General features: G+C 36.3%; 1 protein-coding gene across 1 annotated transcript in view; it reads right to left on the bottom strand.

Moving 5' to 3' along the window:
* DNAH7 (dynein axonemal heavy chain 7) overlaps positions 1 to 14,409 on the bottom strand; it is a 259,565-nt gene that overhangs the window by 51,435 nt on the left and 193,721 nt on the right. The window contains 3 exon segments of the mRNA XM_070388877.1: positions 2,605 to 2,940; positions 3,677 to 3,810; positions 7,876 to 8,066. Coding sequence (XP_070244978.1) covers positions 2,605 to 2,940; positions 3,677 to 3,810; positions 7,876 to 8,066 — 661 coding nt within the window.

The raw sequence follows: 14,409 nt of genomic DNA, 5'->3' as shown, positions 1-14,409 counted from the left end.
AATTTGTGGTATAGTGAAAGGACAAATAAAAATAAGAGGCCCAATCTTTTTATACTGAAAATGTTAAGACGAGATTTCCCTCTCCTCTTTTTCCTTAGAGCATTTACTTTTGAAAGTTTAAAATTATAAGTACCTTCTCTTTGAAATATAGGTAGGCTTTTTGTCAACTTTACGACCCAGGAATGTCCCTTCTAAAGATCTGAGAGCCATTTTCATGGGCTAACTTCATGGGCACCTGACTCTAAGCTGCCAAACTACATCCTATCATAAAAATAAGACATTTGTTTTTCCTCTGGATGAAGCCAGTTTGCTAAAGTCGGGAAAGTTAGATTTCTGTCTTTGTACTCTCTTAGTGAACTGCTGCTGGTGATGCAGATCACATTCTAATTTAATACTTAATCAGTAAAAAATTGTTTTCTTTCTCAACTACTTTGTGGAGAAATTTTCTGGATTGGGAGAAGATTTGCTTTTACACTTCCCCAACAATATAGAAGCATAGGGAATGCATCCATATTTAACAATAAAAGTGAATAAACCACTTCTTTGCACTGTGCAAAAATACAAATTTCACAAACACAATGTTAAGTGCAAGATGTCAGATAAAAAAGAGCACAGACCATGTAATTCCATTTAAATAGCATTCTAAATTAGGCAACACTCATCTCTAGCATTGAAAAGTCAGGACAGTGATTACCTGGGGGGATGTGGGTTATAGTGACTAGAAGGGGACAATGGAGTGGTTTCTGGGCCGTTGATAATGTCCTATGTCTTGACCTGGGTGTTAGTTACACAGGTGTGCTCACATAAAATTTTATTTTGCAAATGCTTCTGATTTCTGCATGTTTCTCTATGTATAGTAATAACTTCAAAGTTTTCAAATGTACTTTTTAATATTTACTCTTTGGTTCCAGAATTATATTTTTAAGATCACTGTAGTCATAAATATGATTTTCATTGTTTCCAAATGAAAGGATTTTAACTAAAAAGAAAAAGGCACATTTTGTTTTCTGGACTTCATTCAAATCTTACATCTGGGTAAAAGAATTTGATTTTCTATAAATTGTAAGGGGTTATATTATAGTTATGAAGAAAGAGATATCATATCTGTGAGTAAACACTAATTTCATATAAATGAGATAGTAAAGGAACCAGTAACTATTTTTAAAGTCTAAAATTGTCCAAATTTATAAAACTTATATACAAAATAGGTCTTTAAGAGAAAAATCAGTTTTTCTCTAGACTCCAACAGATTTTAAATTAATTAAAATGATAATACTCTGGTAGTCTTGTTTTAATCAAGATAGAAATTAAGAACTGCAATGAAAAGCAGAACATCATTTACTGTGTCACTCTATGTGATTAGCTCTGTGATAAGTTCTAGATTCTAGGAATATTAAAAAAAATTATTGCCTCAGGGAACTCAGAATCTAATGTGAAAACCAGACATGCTTGTTCAAGTAAGTAACATAATGCAAATGGCTGGGAACTTTCATAAGAAAGGTCACTTAAATTTCTGTTTTCTGTATTTCAGTAATCCTTGTGCACCTTGAAAATGTCAGATACTGAGAGAAATATTTTCAAATTTCATAATATAAAGAGAAACTTTTAAACTCTACCATCATGCATTCCTTCCCTAAAGATATCCTCTTCCTCCCTTTCTTCTCTTTCTCATGGGCAGGTATTTGAAAAGTCGTTTGCTAAGCCAAGTGTCAGTGTTACACCTTCATTAGTCTCCTATACAGGCTTGTAAAGTAATGAATGATACTAACCAAAGATTACTCAGTCTAAGAATATTTAAAATTTAGCAAAATTCTACCATGATAAATGAAAGAGTTCACTTTAGACTTAGGAGATGAGCATTTCGGACTTCTAAAAGGTAATTCTTAAATGTGAATGATATTAGTAAATTGACTTTCCTTTGTGAGTATGAACAGCTAGAAAACTGAAGTATCTAGCTCTGTGTTGATCAATAAAGTTATAAAGGGCAAAGATTGTAATTATTATCTTGTTCAAGAAATAATTTAATGTTAGACTCTATTAAAAACATGTTTTAACTGAGCTAAAGTTTATCTCACTGACAACAAAAAAAATGAAATTTTTATTCTCTCATAGACTATTCCATTACTTATTTCAATAGCCAACAGAAAAATAGGTATTTATGAAAACAAATATCACAATCGCAGCAGAGTGCTTTTTAAAACTTTTTTATCTGTCAGTTTTATATATGTGTATATTAAAATGTGAATTTGTAACTTTTGGAATGCAAGCTCACAGAAAGTAAGAATTGTATCTTTTAGGGATATTACTTCCTCTTTCCATACCTCCAATCATAAATACATTTTGCAAATGATGAATAACGCTTCCTCTTTTCAGTATTACATTATAATCCCATATCTCTGTAAACAATTTCCTGGCAGACTGAATTTGGACACATCTGTTCAATGTCTAACCCTCAAATTTATTTCTGTTCCAATGATTAATCAAGTGCATTCTAGCTATATGGCTGTAAGGTGAACACCATGCTGAAACAACAGTGAAGGCCACCAATTACTACATTTCATGCATTAGTTATTATTTGTATTAATTAGTATTGCTTTTACGTACCTTTTTGACAAAATTTCTGACTTCTCTGAATTTTCAATAGACAGGATGAAAAGGTTAATAAACCAGGTCAGTGAGTATTGGTACATGGGCTCGATGTTTGCTAAATCAGCAATAGAAAAAAACAGGATGGTGGAATGAACGGCAATAGGTCGATAGCCCATGCGGGTGCTGTCAATCTTCTTCTCTGTCTCTTCGGCTACTTCCTGCTTTTGAGAAATCTCATTAGCCAAAGCCTTGGAGGAAGATAATATCTTAATGGCAGTTTCATCTTCTAATATATTGCCTTCCGAAGATGAAAGAACTTCTAAAATCTTGTCTTCTATTTCTTTTAACTGCCTGGAATAAAAAAAAAAATATTTCTCAGAAGAAGAAATCATTAAAAATCACTTCATGTATATATTCTTTTATAAGAAACAGAGAGCATGTAATCTAAAGAAATACATCACATTGTGACAAATATCCGGAACGGTGATGCCATATAATTAATTTCTTATCTTGCAAAATGTCAAAAAGACAGGCCTTTCTGCTCCACTTCTCTTTCTAATGATCATTTATGTGGTAACTAGAGAGAGATAGTAAGCCATCTACTCCGCCATCAAGTAGCTCAGCTCCCAACTGAATAGAAAGTATCACTCCATTTATTTTCTGAAATTTTTCATGACTTATAGGGCATTACCCTTTCTACCTATGATATAGATATTACAAGCAGAAAGTGATATGCAACATATTCATTCAGACTATGCTCCAGTAAAAACAGGTATCCTCAGCTACATAATGAATACTAACATTTCTGTGGTAAAACTTCGTGGAATAGTTGAAAATACATTGCCTTGACTTGTGGCAGGCCTTCTAATCCTTTCAGTGCCTGAGAACTTGTATGTAAAAATATACTCTGCAATGCAATTTTCCAAATTAACATATAGACTGTAATACCTTTTATTTTCCACTCAAATCTTTTCATTCAATGCACTTATTAAACCTAACAACGTAGATCTTTAATATGTACTTTAATTGATTCTAAGTGATCTTGAAACAAGTTAAGAATAATTCTGTATTTTATAATGTATAAAACCTTTTGTTTTCAGCTCCTTGTAATATTAAGGCTTGCTTTTCTTCTTCAAGATCTGGCCTTTCTCGTGCTACCACAATTCCCAAAAGCTGATCCTGCATCCCCTCAGAAGTGATCATGAAGTTTAACAGTGTCACCTGTAAATGAGAGTAAACAACAATTGCATCAATATTTCTGTTGAGAAAGCCTCTGCTTATATGCTTCAAATTCTAATCTTAAAGTTGACTCTAATCTCATAGTAGTATACATGAAGGAGCTTCCATGATGGTTCAGCACTAAAGAATTCACCTGCAACGCAGGAGATGTGGGTTTAATTCCTGGGTTGGGAAGATCCCCTGGAGGAAGAAATGGCAATCCGCTACAGTATGCTTGCCTGAAAAATCCCATGGACAGAGGAGCCTGGTGAGCTACAGCCCATAGGGTTGCACAGAGTCAGACATGACTGAGTGACTGAGCACAGTATATATGAAAGGTAAATTTGTGGAGACTGTGATTAAGGATATAGGCAAACTGGATTGTTGAATTAAAAACCTGCAAAAGTTTCTCATGGTCATAAATGTAATACTTCAGAGAGTTGTGTTTGGTGATCAGTTAATTGTTATTTCAAATTCGTCCAACTTCTGACAACCCATTAATCCTAAAATCAGTCAGAATCAGGCTGCAGGCCAACCTACATATTGGCTGGACCAGCTGATTTATGTTTTAAGGAGCCTTGTGGTGTCCAAAAGCAGAGGAGATAAGAGAAACAAACAGATATAAGAGAAAAAGAACACAGTGATGACTTGTCATGAGTATATATTAGGTTTGCCAAAAAGTTCGTTTGGATTTTTCCTTAAGATATTTCAGAAAAACCTAGGGGCTTCCCAGGTGGCTCACGGGAAAAGAACTGCCTATCAAGCAGGAGACCAGGGTTCAATCCATGGGTCTGGAAGATCCTCTGAAGAAAGAAATGGCAACTCATTCCAGTATTCTTGCCTGCGAAATCCCGTGGATGAAGGAGTCTGGTGGGCTACAGTCCATGGGGTCACAAAGTGTTGGACACAACTTAGTGACTAAACAACAACAGCAACCACAACATACTATAATATAATCATATCACAATATAGCACATTATATTGTATCATGTTACAATATGATACTCAGCCACTGTTATGAACAAAGGAATACACAGTTCACCAGCATCCCTCAAGATGCAGTCCGCTAACCCTGCTTCATCTCAGCATTTAATGGCTCTTACACACAGGTCTCTGCTGCCTGAGTCTTAAAGTTACCTCTCTCCTGAGTCTTTCCTATAAGTGGGAAAGTAATCATGCTTAGGTCTCTCTTTGTAAAAAGCAAAAAACAAATCATCCACACAATCTCCTTCAGCTCTTGAAGGATCTCTCTTTGTGCCTTCGTAACTATTAAATGCATAACTGAAAATGTTATTTGTATATTCTTTTGTTTCTGCCTCACTTCATTCCTTAGCCCTCTACAATCTGCTCTCATTCCTGCCTCGACATACCCATCAATACTCACAGCAATAAATTATAGCAACTTTCTAGCTCTGGTCACCAATGGATCCATAAACCAATAAACACCTGATCTTGGCTTAATTTGACCTCCCTTGTTCCCCTGCTTTTTTAAGCATCTATTGTGCAGTCTTCTGCCTTCACGTCTTGAATTAAGGTCTGCACCTGTGTCCTGAGCATCACTTTCCACTTCTCCCTTTCACATGCCTTTCAATGTACCTACCTTGAACTGACTGTGAAATCTCAGACACGCAGACTATAAACCATCTGCATATGCTTCAGCCCTGACTGCTGAGCTGGGACAACTTGTGTTTTCCCACCTTCCTTGTAAGAGAATTATTTCCTCTTTGGAGACAGAGTAATTCTGTTTTTGTGAGAAATTTCCTACCTGCGAGCAGGAAGTGTAAAACAGCTCCTTGATGTACCCCTGTGAGGGTGACGCCCTCCTCCACACACAACCAGGCACCTTCTCCACGGTACTGTCTTCCAATTAAACCTCTCCCCCAGCTTGCCCCATGGCAGGCCTTGGATTCCACTAAGTGTGATTACATAGGCACTTGTAATCATACATTTATATGGAGTAATAAGCAACACTCCTTTAAATTGAGCGATTAAAAATGATTAAATGTTGTCATGCAACTCTCTACTGCTTCAGAATTTAGTCATGGAAAAATTACCATTAATGTTTCTAAGATATTTTCCCTGTTAGGCTGAGAAACCAAGTATACAGATTACATTCGTTTCAATCCCCAAACCAGTGTCACAGTGCTCAGAGAAATGTCTGTTTGACAACTTTTACCTCAGACACAAGGAGGTATTCATTCATATCCCATTCATGTTAGATCTTTTGACATCAAGATTTTGCAAATCTAGCCATTTTGCTAACAAACATTTAAAACCATACAAATATGGCTTCAAATTTCATTTTCATTTAGATTCAAATGAATTATAGCAGCACAGTATCATCCCCTGGGTACTTTTGAAAGCAAAAGGTACATAAAAGATCCTAAAAATAAGATCAAGAGGAAGTATTTTAATTTGTAAATGAAAGCAAGTAACTGCCTCACTATGTTTTCTAATCCCTCTTTAATCAATCCCAGCAATTAAAAATAATGAAGCAATAAGACACTCTAGGGATCTCAAGGATTTCAATCATAAAATAGTTCCCTATCCACAGTGGTTTATGACTTCAACTATAACTAGTTATTACTGTACATAAATTGTTATTTATGTTATCTGTGATCTTTTCATAAATTTTACTGAAAAGTAAAAAAAGATATTCCATGTGATTTATTAAAAAAGCTTTTTGGTAATGCAGCTTCAGGATTTTATTTTCTTTTATGAGTCATTCTTTTCCACTTAAATTTGAAAGTTAAATAATAATTCTAATAGTTAACAATCGTACTACTATTAGTGGGTCTTATTATAAGCATTTTACATAGATTATTTAGTCTTCACATCACTCTATGAGCTAGACACTAATTATTCCCATTTTATAGATGAGGAAACTGAGGCACAGAGAGGTTAAACGACATAGCCAAAGCCACACCACTGGTAGGTGACAGAGCCGAGATTTGAATCAAGGAGGTCTAACTCCAGAATCCGTGCTCTTCACTACTAGCAGATGTTGCCTCTCCTAGTAGTACTTAACACAATTTTTAAGTGTTTGGATAACATATTTATTTTAATAATTAAAAACAGTGGCTAAGAATTTTCATATTTTAACATTGTGTTTTAAAAACTAAGCTCAAGGGTCACTCCACCTTCCCCCAGTCTTCCTGGCTTCCCTGAACGTCCAGTCTAAAGTGTGTTTCCAACTCTGAGTCGCTCTATGCCTTTTTAGTCATAAAAAATGTCACTTGACATATACATTATTTACAGTGTAAGCCTCTTGAGAGCTTTTTACCTTTCATGTATTTTCACCTTTGAGGGCATGAATTATTTCATCTTCGTGTTTTCTCTGGCTCTATAGAGAGATGCCTATGTTAATTTAAATATTTCTAATAATGAACAGTGTTTGAATTCTCTGAATAAATCTCATCTCTATATATGTTTCTTTCAAAATCTGAATATTTCTTAACGTCCTCTCCTCTGGGCTTCTATAAATGAAAACTATCCTTCCCTCCCTTATTCATTCATTCTACAAAAATGTGTCAAACATCAAATGCCAACCCGGGCTAGGAACTGGGAATAATGAATGGAATAAGCTCCTGAAGCTTGGTTACAGTTCAACATCTCAAGTCATTTTAGTCACTGACTGTAATTTTAACTTTACTTTTTAAAGGAATGTTGAGTATTTTAAAAGTTCCTTAAAATCAGATAAAAGCAACCTTATTCTGAGAAAGAATGAAGCTCTGTTCCTGAATCCCCATTCTAAGAATTAGCATATTATCATTTATGGCAAAGAAAGAATGTGCATGTGTGTCATCTATTTTTAACAGTGAAAATCCAAGAATAATATTGATTGCAGAAATTAAATTATCATGGTCTTTTTTCACTGCATACTGAAGGCTCCTTTATTATTGACATGCACACACAAAAGCAACATTTGGAAATTATTATAGCAATTTCAGGAAATGCCAAACAAGGACAAAATCCATTTTACTTAGAAAGACCTGTTTTCCTCATGGCTCAGGAGGAAAATACAGACTTGCAAAAGCTGGTAAAGAAACATTTATTTTAGATACTGGCCTTTACTGAAGTTTCAGGAAGATAATGAGGATTTCTTAGCTTGGTAGTAATATAAAAGCGGAAGTCTGGTGAATATTCAATGGTAGAGTCCCCAAGTCGTATGCATGTACTTCCACCCTGCTTAAAGGTCTGTTTTAGTAGAAGAGGTTCCAGGATCGGATCCAGTTCTTCTCCCACATTTTCTAGCAACACTGGAATAAAATCAGAAAAAGATTTCATGTTATTTTAAATAGTGACTATAAACTTCCAACTCTCAAAATTCTTTCAGCCTTCTAAATTGCTGCTGTTTCTGGTTGCCCATAAAACTATTTTTGTCTTCTGAGTATAAAGAAGTGCGCCATACCATCATTAAAAAGTCCACAAATAACAAACGCTGCAGAGAGTGTGGAGAAAAGGGAACTCTCCTTTGCTGTTGGTGGGAATGTAAATTTGTGCGGCTACTATGGCAAACAGTATGCAGGTTCTCAAGCGATTAAAAATAGAGTTGCCATATGATCCTGCAAATTTGAAAAGATATATCCACCTCAATGTTCATTGCAGCTCTTCTATTTTTAAACCTGTTTTATTCGATATCACTGTACTCACAAACACTAGGCATCATGTTGGCCTTTTCTCGTCATCCTCACAACTTTGAAAAGCATCAAATATTATTACCCTAGTTTTGCAGATGAGGAACCTGAAGCAAGGTGACTGTAATAAAGTTTTCATCTAGTGAATGACAAAAGCAGGAACTTGAACCAAGCAATCTGTCTCCTTACACAGCTCTCTTAACCACCATGTGATACTGCAAGCATTCAAAACTACATTCGTGACTTCTATAATTTGATAGGTAAAAAATACTATCAAAATGTGTATTTTGGGCTTGATGCTTTAGGTGCTCTTTGCCTAACTATACTTTTTCTTCTAGAAACTGTATGCTAAAATATTTGCCTATTTTCCTGTCGTGTGGCATGTTTTCACCATTAGGTTTCGCTGCAAGTGATTAAAAAACCCCAAGTACTAGTGACACAGCAAGAAGGAATTTATCTCTCATGTAAAGGGGAGCCTGAGGTAATCGGTCCAGGACTGAAAGCACAGTGGGTTTAACTCTCAGAGATCCAAGTTCCTGCTATCTTGCTGCTTCACCATTTTTGGCATATGGCTTTATCTTTTGGGCCAAATTAGTCTTTCAAAGAAAATGCACATTGCAGCCATCAGAAAGAAAAAAAAGAAAGAAAGAAACAGAAAAGAAAGAAGCATCATTTAAGGGATTTTCTGGGAATCACAAATGGCACTTCTACTTACATTCACAGAAGTTAGGAAATTTATTCCTTTACTTTGAATGGAACGTGCCCAGGTAAACACAGGAGACGCTAATAGTAAGGAGGCAAGAATGATTATCAGGGAACAGTGGGCACCGAGTGTCACAATGTGCTAGCTTTTAAAACTTGATTTGTATTTTTTAATATTGTTTGTAGCAAACATCACCCCCAGTTTTCTGCTTGGTTTTAAATCTGTTTATATTTCTTTTTAAAAGTCAACTTTTTGCTGTAGAAATTTCCAAACTTTTTTTCAGAGGTAAAAAGGATGGTATACTCTTGCCAATGTCACCCAATCCCGTTTCATCTATTCCTTATCTCACTCCGGATTATTTACAAACAAATCCCAGTCATCATAAAACTTCATCTGCAAATAGTTGAGTAGGTGTCTCTGAAAGTTAAGGACTCTTATTTAAAAATTAATATATCTTAAAAATTATCAGTAATTCACAATTTCATCAAATATCAAGTCAGGGGATATGTTTACCCATTGTTTTAAAATACTTTGATTAGTGTTGGATTGCTAAATTGGGATACAAATAAATTCCATAAATTGTGATTGATATTCTCTAAGTTTTTTTTATATAATGTTTCTTGGCTTAAATTATAAATTTGTAGAGTCAAATTTATTATTTTTTACCTTAAAAAATGTTTTTCTTAGAAAATATTTTCTTAGAAAGTTCTTTTCCAAAGACAACTGTTATTCCCTCAAGTTTTATTTTAGCATTTAGGTCTTCTCTTTTTGTCTTTCATATTTAACTCTTTAGTTCATCTGAAGCACATTTTGGTACAAGGTGAGACTATGATTTGATCAGTGAAAAAACAATGCCTTACTCAAGTCTTTTGTTTTATGTGTGTGTGAAATTTTGTTATTTCTTTACTCTGCATGTTAATGTCATCCTAGGTTTTTGTTTCATATGTGCAGTGTGCTAAGTCACTCGGTTGTGACCCCATGGACTGTAGCCCGCCAGGCTCCTCTGTCCATGGGGATTCTCCAGGCAAGAATACTGGAATGGACAGCCATTTCCTTCTCCTGGGGATCCTCCCGACTCAGGTCAAACTCAAGTCTACCGCATTGCAGGCGGATTCTTTACCACTGAGCCACTGTAACTGACGTCGTTTTTGTGTGTGTGTGTGTGTGTGTGTTTTTAATGAATTATCTACAATATAGTATTCCCTGCTGGCTCAGATGGTAAAGAATCTGCCTGCAATGCGGGAGACCTGGATTCAATCCTGGGTCAGGATAGATCCCCTGAAGGAGGGAATGGCAACCCACTCCAGTATTCTTGCCTGGAGAATCCCATGGACAGAAGAGCCTGGCGAGCTACAGTCCATGGGGTCGCAAAGAATTGGACATGACTGAGCTACTAACACTATACTACTATCTACATTATCCTATGTGAGATTTCAAATTAGTAGGAAAAAAGTTGCATACTGTGTTCAGCTGTGCAGCATATTACATTCAAAGTTGATTAAGCAATTACTGGGCACTTACTGACTACCCTCAAAGAGCTGGTGTTGAGAAACAATTATATACAAAACACTAAAGTCAGTTGTAGAAATCTGCAAATGTTTTAATCTTGGCACTTGATTGAACAGCTTGAGAGAGATGTCATAGAAAGAGATGTTTGAACTGCATATTAAATTTGAAGGAATTCACCAAAATTATGGAAGAGTACAGATGAAAGCTAAGAGATGTGAAAATATGTCATTTGTTACATGTACTGCCAGCTGCCATGTATTCCCATCTAACCCTCATCCCATGCATAATCTCTGTATCTCTCTTTAAACAAATAAGCTCAAAGACAGCAGAGGCCAAGTCTGTATTTTCATGCTGTGTTTTCAGTGGCACATGCCAGCTGCAAAATAAATATTTGTAAGATGAATGAATGAACAAAGAAATGAGAAAATGAAACAAACACTGAACCAGAAGTAGTTCTGCCCAAGGAAGGCTCAAATAACGATAAGTTTTGCTCTAAATGCAAAGAATTTTTTTCACAGAGTTAATGCAAAGCCATTAAAAGCCCCTCTAAAACTGATTTCTTTTTTAAAAAATTAAAAAGTATTCTTTTATTTTTCCAGCTTTATTGAAGTGTGAACTGGTTAACTTATCAGAATATTAACATGAATAACATTCTACACACACCTTGACCACTGGTGTAGCTAATACAGATGTACCTTTATTTTCTAGAACATTGGCTTTCAAACTTTTTATTTAAGCAGCAGGATACTTTTTTCAAAGAGGATTCTATCTTAAAGCTCAATATAAACAACAAAAAAGGGAGGTCTGCAGAGGCAGGTGGGTGAAGGCAAAACCTCTGCCTTCTCTACCCAGCCCACCTGGCGGGGATCAGAAGTCACTTTCCTGGAATAGGTCAAAACTTAAAGAGAACTTCTTAAATGGAAGAATCTTTAGTTGGTTCTGTTTTAAAATTATAATAGTAACTGATTCTTTTCCTTGAAGGCTAAATATAAAAACAGTTATAAAATCTGCCATCTGTTTCTCTTTCTATAATAGATTTAAAACTTTTCATTTCTCCCTGATGATTAATGGTAGAAGGCATTGTGAATAATCATCATCCATTTTTAAAGTATTTCATTCCAAAAAGTAGGTTAAAGCAACTGTGAGTGACACAGAAAGCACTGGACAAAGGCAGAAGATTTGGGGACTAGTTTTAACACTTCCCTTACCTGAAGACACAGTCTTAGTTAAACCACATAACTAACATCCTCTGTCATCTTACTTACCTTGTTAATAAAATGTAGTGGTTATTAGAATTACGAGGTGGCAAGAATACACAGAAGAACTGTACAAAAAAGATCTTCATGACTAAGATAATCACGATGGTATGATCACTCACCTAGAGCCAGACATCCTGGAATGTGAAGTCAAGTGGGCCTTAGAAAGCATCACTACGAACAAAGCTAGTGGAGGTGATGGAATTCCAGTTGAGCTATTTCAAATCCTGAAAGATGATGCTGTGAAAGTGCTGCACTCAATATGCCAGCAAATTTGGAAAACTCAGCAGTGGCCACAGGACTGGAAAAGGTCAGTTTTCATTCCAATCCCAAAGAAAGGCAATGCCAAAGAATGCTCAAACTACTGCACAATTGCACTCATCTCACACGCTAGTAAAATAATGCTCAAAATTCTCCAAGCCAGGCTTCAGCAATACGTGAACCATGAACTGGCAGATGTTCAAGCTGGATTTAGAAAAGGCAGAGGAACCAGAGATCAAATTGCCAACATCCGCTGGATCATGGAAAAAGCAAGAGAGTTCCAGAAAAACATCTGTTTCTGCTTTATTGATTATGCCAAAGCCTTTGACTGTATGGATCACAATAAACTGTGGAAAATTCTGAAGGAGATGGGAATACCAGACCACCTGATCTGCCTCTTGAGAAATCTGTATGCAGGTCAGGAAGCAACAGTTAGAATTGGACATGGAACAACAAACTGGTTCCAAATAGGAAAAGGAGTACGTCAAGGCTGTATATTGTCACCCTGCTTATTTAACTTATATGCAGAGTACATCATGAGAAATGCTGGGCTGAAAGAAGCACAAGCTGGAATCAAGATTGCTGAGAGAAACATCAATAACCTCAGATATGCAGATGACACCACCCTTATGGCAGAAAGTGAAGAGGAACTAAAAAGCCTCTTGATGAAAGTGAAAAAGAAGAGTGAAAGTGTTGGCTTAAAGCTCAACATTCAGAAAACTAATATCATGGCATCCGGTTCCATCACTTCATGGGAAATAAATGGGGAAACAGTGGAAACAGTGTCAGACTTTATTTTTGGGGGCTCCAAAATCATTGCAGACGGTGATTGCAGCCATGAAATTAAAAGACGCTTACTCTTTGGAAGGAAAGTTATGACCAACCTAGATAGCATATTCAAAAGCAGAGACATTACTTTGCCAACAAAGGTCCGTCTAGTCAAGGCTATGATTTTTCTAGTGGTCATGTATGAATGTGAGAGTTGGTCTGTGAAGAAAGCTGAGAGCCGAAGAATTGATGCTTTTGAACTGTGGTGTTGGAGAAGACTGTTGAGAGTCCCTTGGACTGCAAGGAGATCCAACCAGTCCATTCTAAAGGAGATCATTCCTTCCTTTGGAAGGAATGATGCTAAAGCTGAAACTCCAGTACTTTGGCCACCTTATGCAAAGAGTTGACTCATTGGAAGGAGTCCCTTGGACTGAGAGCCGAAGAATTGATGCTTTTGAACTGTGGTGTTGGAGAAGACTGTTGAGAGTCCCTTGGACTGCAAGGAGATCCAACCAGTCCATTCTAAAGGAGATCATTCCTTCCAAAGATCATTCCTTCCAAACTCCAGTACCTTGGCCACCTTATGCAAAGAGTTGACTCATTGGAAAAGACTCTGATGCTGGGAGGAATTGGGGGCAGGAGGAGAAGGGGACGACAGAGGATGAGATGGCTGGATGGCATCACCGACTCGATGGACATGAGTTTGAATGAACTCCGGGAGTTGGTGATGGACAGGGAGGCCTGGTGTGCTGCGATTCATGGGGTCACAAAGAGTCGGACACGACTGAACTGACGGATTAGGATTACAATTAGATTTTAGACTTTTGTGGTCACAACTCCAAGTAAGAAATACATTTTAAATCTTGATCTACTACACACATGTGCATATAAAACTTTAAAAATTTCATGAAATAATGCTTACTCTATGCTATATAGCTTAATATGTTTTACTCCACTGCATTTCGTTTACAAATGCTGGTCTTGACCCACTATGTTGGTTCTCTCTCCTACAGTTGTGACCCATAGTTTAAGAAACAGTGGACAAATTGTCTGTATGCCCTTTCTCATTATACAAACTATATTATATGTAACTATGTATGATTTTAATGTAATTAAGAGATAATATATGAAAAAGTTGGCTTAAAACTCAACACTCAAAAAACTAAGATCATGGCATCTGGTCCCATCACTTTATGATAAATAGATGGGCAAACAATGACAAACTTCATTTTCTTGGGCTCCAAAATCAGTGCGGCTGGTGACTGTATCCATGAGGTTAAAAGACGCTTGATCCTTGGAAGAAAAGCTATGACAAACCTATTAGAAAGCAGAGATGTTACTTTGCCAACAAAGGTCCATCTAGTCAAAGCTATGGTGTTTCCAGTAGTCATGTATGGATGTGAGAGTTGGACCATAAAGAAGGCTGAGCACCAAAGAATTGATGCTTTTGAACTGTGGTACTGGAGAA

Source organism: Bos mutus, chromosome 2 (genome assembly GCF_027580195.1).
Source record: "Bos mutus isolate GX-2022 chromosome 2, NWIPB_WYAK_1.1, whole genome shotgun sequence".
NCBI classification, from domain to species: domain Eukaryota; kingdom Metazoa; phylum Chordata; class Mammalia; order Artiodactyla; family Bovidae; genus Bos; species Bos mutus.
Note: the sequence above shows the minus strand (reverse complement) of the source record. Positions and strands in the feature narration are given on the sequence as shown.